At 36.3% G+C, this 8,954-nt stretch overlaps 1 protein-coding gene across 2 annotated transcripts; it reads right to left on the reverse strand.

Moving 5' to 3' along the window:
• Positions 1-3,875: 3,875 nt before the first annotated feature.
• Positions 3,876-6,725, reverse strand: LOC139372786 (uncharacterized). 2 transcript variants are annotated; one of them, XM_071112590.1, is made up of 2 exons: positions 6,572-6,725; positions 3,876-5,112 (listed from the first exon to the last, which is right to left on the reverse strand). In XM_071112590.1, exons 1-2 carry the CDS (start codon positions 6,717-6,719, stop codon positions 4,823-4,825), a joined length of 438 nt encoding a protein of 145 aa, XP_070968691.1. In that variant the 5' UTR covers positions 6,720-6,725; the 3' UTR covers positions 3,876-4,822. The 2 variants fall into 2 exon arrangements, with proteins under 2 accessions (XP_070968691.1, XP_070968690.1); XM_071112589.1 differs by having other exon boundaries at positions 3,876-5,115.
• Between the last annotated feature and the right edge of the window lie 2,229 nt (positions 6,726-8,954).

Genomic DNA, 8,954 nt, shown 5'->3' on the forward strand with positions numbered 1-8,954 from the left:
ATAACACCTTACCTTCTATCAGGATTATATATATCTATAACACCTTACCTTCTATCAGGATTATATATATCTATAACACCTTACCTTCTATCAGGATTATATATATCTATAACACCTTACCTTCTATCAGGATTATATATATCTATAACACCTTACCTTCTATCAGGATTATATATATCTATAACACCTTACCTTCTATCAGGATTATATATATCTATAACACCTTACCTTCTATCAGGATTATATATATCTATAACACCTTACCTTCTATCAGGATTATATATATCTATAACACCTTACCTTCTATCAGGATTATATATATCTATAACACCTTACCTTCTATCAGGATTATATATATCTATAACACCTTACCTTCTATCAGGATTATATATATCTATAACACCTTACCTTCTATCAGGATTATATATATCTATAACACCTTACCTTCTATCAGGATTATATATATCTATAACACCTTACCTTCTATCAGGATTATATATATCTATAACACCTTACCTTCTATCAGGATTATATATATCTATAACACCTTACCTTCTATCAGGATTATATATATCTATAACACCTTACCTTCTATCAGGATTATATATATCTATAACACCTTACCTTCTATCAGGATTATATATATCTATAACACCTTACCTTCTATCAGGATTATATATATCTATAACACCTTACCTTCTATCAGGATTATATATATCTATAACACCTTACCTTCTATCAGGATTATATATATCTATAACACCTTACCTTCTATCAGGATTATATATATCTATAACACTTTACCTTCTATCAGGATTATATATATCTATAACACCTTACCTTCTATCAGGATTATATATATCTATAACACCTTACCTTCTATCAGGATTATATATATCTATAACACCTTACCTTCTATCAGGATTATATATATCTATAACACCTTGCCTTCTATCAGGATTATATATATCTATAACACCTTGCCTTCTATCAGGAATTTATATATCTATAACACCTTACCTTCTATCAGGATTATATATATCTATAACACCTTGCCTTCTATCAGGATTATATATATCTATAACACCTTACCTTCTATCAGGATTATATATATCTATAACACCTTACCTTCTATCAGGATTATATATATCTATAACACCTTACCTTCTATCAGGATTATATATATCTATAACACCTTACCTTCTATCAGGATTATATATATCTATAACACCTTACCTTCTATCAGGATTATATATATCTATAACACCGTATCTTCTATCAGGATTATATATATCTATAACACCTTACCTTCTATCAGGATTATATATATATCTATAACACCTTACCTTCTATCAGGATTATATATATCTATAACACCTTACCTTCTATCAGGATTATATATATCTATAACACTTTACCTTCTATCAGGATTATATATATCTATAACACCTTACCTTCTATCAGGATTATATATATCTATAACACCTTACCTTCTATCAGGATTATATATATCTATAACACCTTACCTTCTATCAGGATTATATATATCTATAACACCTTACCTTCTATCAGGATTATATATATCTATAACACCTTACCTTCTATCAGGATTATATATATCTATAACACCTTACCTTCTATCAGGATTATATATATCTATAACACCTTACCTTCTATCAGGATTATATATATCTATAACACCTTACCTTCTATCAGGATTATATATATCTATAACACCTTACCTTCTATCAGGATTATATATATCTATAACACCTTACCTTCTATCAGGATTATATATATCTATAACACCTTACCTTCTATCAGGATTATATATATCTATAACACCTTACCTTCTATCAGGATTATATATATCTATAACACCTTACCTTCTATCAGGATTATATATATCTATAACACCTTACCTTCTATCAGGATTATATATATCTATAACACCTTACCTTCTATCAGGATTATATATATCTATAACACCTTACCTTCTATCAGGATTATATATATCTATAACACCTTACCTTCTATCAGGATTATATATATCTATAACACCTTACCTTCTATCAGGATTATATATATCTATAACACCTTACCTTCTATCAGGATTATATATATCTATAACACCTTGCCTTCTATCAGGATTATATATATCTATAACACCTTGCCTTCTATCAGGATTTTATATATCTATAACACCTTACCTTCTATCAGGATTATATATATCTATAACACCTTGCCTTCTATCAGGATTATATATATCTATAACACCTTACCTTCTATCAGGATTATATATATCTATAACACCTTACCTTCTATCAGGATTATATATATCTATAACACCTTACCTTCTATCAGGATTATATATATCTATAACACCTTACCTTCTATCAGGATTATATATATCTATAACACCTTACCTTCTATCAGGATTATATATATCTATAACACCGTATCTTCTATCAGGATTATATATATCTATAACACCTTACCTTCTATCAGGATTATATATATCTATAACACCTTGCCTTCTATCAGGATTATATATATATTGTCACGATCGTCATAAGGAACGGACCAAAATGCAGCGTGGTATCTGTTCATGATGATTTTAATAATTAAAGAAAGCACTGAACACTGAATACAAACTATACAAAACAATAAACGAATAACGACCGTGACGCTATAAGAACTGTGCTGGCACAAGCAACTAACATAGACAATCACCCACAACCCACAATGAGAAAACAGGCTACCTAAATATGGTTCCCAATCAGAGACAACGACTAACACCTGCCTCTGATTGAGAACCATATCAGGCCAAACACAGAAACAGACAAACTAGACATCCAACATAGAATGCCCACTCAGATCAGACCCTGACCAAACAAAACATAGAAACATACATAGCAAACTATGGTCAGGGCATGACATATATATATATATATAACACCTTACCAATTAGCTTCTAATAGTACCTTCCATCAGGATTATATATATCTATAACACCTTACCTTCTATCAGGATTATATATATCTATAACACCTTACTGTTTAGCTTCTAATAGTACCTTCTATCAGGATTATATATATCTATAACACCTTACCTTCTATCAGGATTATATATATCTATAACACCTTACTGTTTAGCTTCTAATAGTACCTTCTATCAGGATTATATATATCTATAACACCTTACCTTCTATCAGGATTATATATATCTATAACACCTTACTGTTTAGCTTCTGATAGTACCTTCTATCAGGATTATATATATCTATAACACCGTATCTTCTATCAGGATTTGCTCCAGACGGTAATGTTTCCCTCTAAAACGTGTGGCTGTATGTAACTGAATAGCAGCTAGTGGATATAATCTTATATTTTCACCTGTCCGGTCAGAAACACCAATGCTCATTCATTCAAGCAATCCCACCTCTTTAAAAAAAAACAAATGAGGTACCCTTTTAACCCACTGTAATCATAGTTTTTTTTTTTTTAACTAAAAAACAACATTGATTAGTAAAAAACAATATTATATCCTTCATATTCAAAATATTACACATGTGTATATATATATGTTAACATCGTATAAATAATGTATCATTTCCTGGAATGTACATAGCTGTGTGTGTCTCATTTTCAGTATACTGTTTGGATACAGAAAAGGCTAGAAAAGTCTGAATAGTTTTTAAAGCTGAAAGGTGATACTTCTTACAGAAAACCTTCCTTTCTCCTTCCTTCCTTCCTTCCTTCCTTCCTTCCTTCCTTCCTTCCTTCCTTCCTTCCTTCCTTCCTTCCTTCCTTCCTTCCTTCCTTCTTTCCGTCCTCCCTCCCTCCCTTCCTTCCTTCCTTCCTTCCTTCCTTCCTTCCTTCCTCCCTCACTTCCTTCCTTTCTTGAAGTAGTCTAACCACTGATCTTTATGGGATTGGATTAGTAAAGACACACTTGTCTTCCTTTTGCTTTAAATCAATCAAACCTTGTCAGACCTGTGATTTCCTCAGGGAAGGACTGTTAAGTGCCTACCTAGCTGTCACTGAGAAATGTTCACTACTGCCAATCAGCAGTCCATTATAATGTAACAAGACAGGAGGTACAGGAGAGTATAACTTCAGACTCTCTAGTACTGACAAAAGGGTTCCAAATGGTAAAGTCAAAGTCTCAAATCACTATCTTCAACTTACCCTCAACTTATCTTCAACTTATCTTCAACTTACCCTCAATTTATCTTCAACTTACCCTCAACTTATCTTCGACTTATCTTCAATTTACCCTCAACTTATCTTTGACTTACCCTCAACTTACCCTCAATTTATCTTCAATTAACCCTCAATTTATCTTCAATTAACCCTCAACTTATCTTCAATTTACCCTCAACTTATCTTCAATTTACCCTCAATTTATCTTCAATTTACCCTCAACTTATCTTCAATTTACCCTCAACTTATCTTCAACTTACCCTCAACTTATCTTCAACTTACCCTCAACTTATCTTCAATTAACCCTCAACTTATCTTCAATTAACCCTCAACTTATCTTCGACTTACCCTAAACTTATCTTCAACTTACCCTCAACTTATCTTCAATTTACCCTCAACTTATCTTCAATTTACCCTCAACTTATCTTCAACTTACCCTCAACTTATCTTCAACTTAACCTCAACTTATCTTCAATTAACCCTCAACTTATCTTCAACTTACAATTCATCTTCATCTACCTTCGTCTTTCCCCAGAACGGACGGCCATGTTGAAATAAAGTTCAGAAGTAAGAGCAGTCTTTGGCCACTATCTCCCTCATCCTCATCGCCATCCTCGTCATCGTACGTCCTCTTTCCCAGTAGGAAGACTGGAGCGTGCCCTCTTCTTCTCCTTAAACCGGCCTGACCGAGACACCCTCAGGTTCCTACGACACGTCTGTTCGTTGAAGACCGACTCAAACTGGGAGTCATCGAAGGTCTCGTCGCTGAAGAGGCTGTTGCCTGTACTGACTGGTGCCTGTGACTGCTGTGATGCTGGTGGCTGCTGTGACGCTGGTGACTGCTGTGATGCTGGTAGCTGTTGTGATGCTGGTGGCTGTTGGTCGGTTGGGAGTTTGGGGGCTGCTGCTGCTGAGAACAGTAGAAGAGAACAGTTTGGGGGATTTCAAGGTGGCTTAACATATGTGGCCCGTTTCAGGAACTATGTGGCAGGTCACTACTTTACAGGAGAGCCGTTTGAACGTAAACAATAACTGATGATTTTACGAACGCTCAACACCTGTTGGCCGGAGTCAGTCAACATCAGCAAAATAACGTAATTAAATTGTTGCCAGCAGCACAGTCACCAACGCTCTGGATAACATGAAAACTGCCTAACCAAGCTCTGCTAGGGGGAGTAAAATGGTCAGAGTTTTGGATGGGGACTACAGTTTAAGAGGATGATGCTGAATGGGTGGAAACAAAGAAGAGCTGTCCTGTAGGTACCAAAACATTCAAGGGCCATTTACATTTACACAAGTAATTTTTCCAACAATTGTTTAAAGACAGATTATTTAACTTATAATTCACTGTATCACAATTCCAGTGGGTCAGAAGTTTACATACACTAAGTTGACTGTGCTTTTAAACAGCTTGGAAAAGTCCAGAAAATGATGTCATGGCTTTAGAAGCTTATGATAGGATAATTGACACAATTTGAGTCAATTGGAGGTGTACCTGTGGATGTATTTCAAGGCAACTGCACATGGGGACACAGATCATACTTTTTGGAGAAATGTTCTCTGGTCTGATGAAACAAAAATAGAACTGTTTGACCAATGTTATGTTTGGAGGAAAAATGGGGAGGCTTGCAAGCCGAAGAACACCATCCCAACCGTGAAGCACGGGGGTGGCAGCATCATGTTGTGGGGGTGCTTTGCTGCAGGAGGGACTGGTGCTCTTCACAAAATAGATGGCATCATGAGGAGGGAAAATTATGTGGATATATTAAAGCAACATCTCAAGACATTAAAGCTTGGTCGCAAATGGGTCTTCCAAATGTACAATGACCCCAAGCATACTTCCAAAGTTGTGACAAAATGGCTTAAGGACAAGAAAGTCAAGGTATTGGAGTGGCCATCACAAAGCCCTGACCTCAATCCTATTGAACATTTGTGGGCAGAACTGAAAAAGCGTGTGCGAGCAAGGAGGCCTACAAACCTGACTCAGTTACACCAGCTATGTCAGGAGGAATGGGTCAAAATTCACCCAACTTATTGTGGGAAGCTTGTGGAAGGCTACCCGAAACGTTTGACCCAAGTTAAACAATTTAAAGACAATGCTAGCAAATACTAATTGAGTGTATGTAAACTTCTGACCCACTGAGAATGTGATGAAATAAATACAAGTTTAAATAAATAATTCTCTCTACATTTTATTCTGACATTTCACATTCATAAAATAAAGTGTTGATCCTAACTGACCTAAAACAGGGATTTTTTTTTATTAGTAGGATTAAATTTCAGTAATTGTGAAAAACTGAGTTTATTAAGTGTATTTAAGGTGTATGTAAACTTCCGACTTCACTGCGGGTGCTGAGATGACTTACAGTGTGGTGTTGCTAGGACTCCCTGTGTGCTGGGCGTCAGAGGGTCCTTCACTGTGTCGGGGAGCTGAGTGGCGATGTCCTTGGTACCACTACTCGTTCTCTTATTGTTCCCCATAAACGCTCTCCACCAAGTCACTCTCTCTGCCATCCTCCACCTGCTAGAGACATTAACAGGTCCACCTTTATGCGAGTATCACTCAGACATCTATTAAACAGTATATCTAAAACAAATGTTGTCATAGTGATGTCATAGTGATGTACAGGTTGGTACAGTGTTATTACAATGTAATAACTGTTTACAATACTGCTGGTATAATCGCGCAATGAATATTATGTTGTTTCTTTTTACACCAAACATCCTGAGCAGCATAATGCATACTCATCATCATCATCTTCATCATCAGCAATTATAGCTCTATGATGATGCCCACAGTGCGAATTATATCCTGACATTCGGGAGATATTTAAAAAAAATAATAATAATTATGTGACTTCCTATAACGGTAGAAATGTATTCTATTTTAATGTGGCATGATCTTCATGATGCTGTCATCTGATTGTCAAAATATATATATATATAGACTTTAAAAACATAAGGCTACATGCACATGTTCGTTTCACTCCAAAAAGACTTCGTGCATCACAACAGCGCACTGTGCACCGTACCATATATATGAAATATATGGGACGCACTGTACACCGCGATTGGATGAATAGAAAGAGACATCTGTTATAAGACACACCAACAAGTCTAAATTACATTCGGTGATTGTCATTAGGCCTGCACTCTTGTAGCCTGATTAATTGATACGTTTAGGTTGTCAAAATGAACTTCTTTTTTTTTGTCAAAAATGAAAGTCTGGACACATGAGAAGGTGTTGAAATATGGGTTATATGTGTGATATTTAAAAAAAAAAAATTAAACAAAATAAGGCTACATGCACATGTTCGTTCCACTACAAAAAGACTTCGTGTACCATACATATATATATATATATATATATATAGAACCTCATGTCTCATTCGCACACCGACTATGCCTTTATGTTCTTCTTGGTCAGTGAAAGCCTATAGATACGAATACAGAACTTCTTTGCAACAAAAAAAAACTAAACAGCAAACACAGCGTATACTATCCGTAACTATCTATGTGGTGCAGAACAGGTTTAATGAGCCGTGAGAACAGCTGAGACAGAGCTGTGATTCACCGCTCAGCAATGCTATAAGCATCTCTACACCACCGGGCCACTCACCTGCACTATTCGGGCTGGTATGGGACAGGGTCGGAGCGGATCGGACCTCTTCAAGAACGAACTTTAGTCCGTGTTGAGGTAAAAATCCATGGCTGATCTCTTGTGGAGTCAGTTGAAACGGTTTATATGTTGTGCGTCCTAAAAGTGCATCTACCTTTACACACGGATTCTCAGCGCAAGCTATCTCCACTCATTCTCTTTCCACGGTTGAAAAATATATATATTTAAACCTAAATATCATTAATTTGATTCGCTCTCATAACTCGTTGTTTCGGTGATTCTCTGATTTTAAAAAATACGCCTGAATTTACAACTTTATATTGAGGCGTCTGTCTTTTAGTGGACCTGCTAGTTTCCGCCTCCGAAACTGTCCTCCCGGAGGAGCACCTGTCCGGGCCCCTGATTGGCCAAAACCGGAGGACCGCACATGTGACCTGCGTTCAGGTGAATCCACTCGAAGGGAGGGTTGGGCTTCAGGGTTACCTAGCAACGTGCTGCGGCGCGCACATTGCCTGACATCCAGGAGGATATACATAGAGGCACTGAACAATAGGACACAACACAGAGTCACACCCTCCAAAGGGACCAACGATGTTCAGATACTAGAGTTTAATTGCTTAGCAACAGCATATTAAAACACCAAAAAATGGAATGAAGATAGCACTGGTGATACTTTTTACAGAACAAATATTTGAATGGTTACCACAGCGACAGTGAGGTACACCAGTAATTGTAGACCTATCTGTCACATCTAACAAAACAAAAAAACTGTTTTCTGTAGATAGATGCAACTGAGCAGATGATGTACTGTACAATTGGCCTTAACCCCAATCTATATGAGTAGGCCTATACAATTTCTACAGTATATGTATTCCAACCTCCTGCGACAGATACAGAGATGATCCGTGTTAAAATTAGCAGAAACATTTAGTGTCTCTATTATAAAAAGGAGCTTAGGAGTTGGAGGAATCCCAGGACCTTTCAAAATCAAATTGACACAGAGCATACAAACTGACGTAAGCACAGCAAAGACTGGACTGTTGCCAGTTTTACCTGTTGTGCAGCTTGTAGGAAATGAAGGTTCCGAATGCTTTAGCAAGGACACATACTGTGCATTCCTTACTGTTTCT

The sequence above is a fragment of the Oncorhynchus clarkii genome, chromosome 18 (genome assembly GCF_045791955.1).
Source record: "Oncorhynchus clarkii lewisi isolate Uvic-CL-2024 chromosome 18, UVic_Ocla_1.0, whole genome shotgun sequence".
Lineage (NCBI taxonomy): Eukaryota > Metazoa > Chordata > Actinopteri > Salmoniformes > Salmonidae > Oncorhynchus > Oncorhynchus clarkii.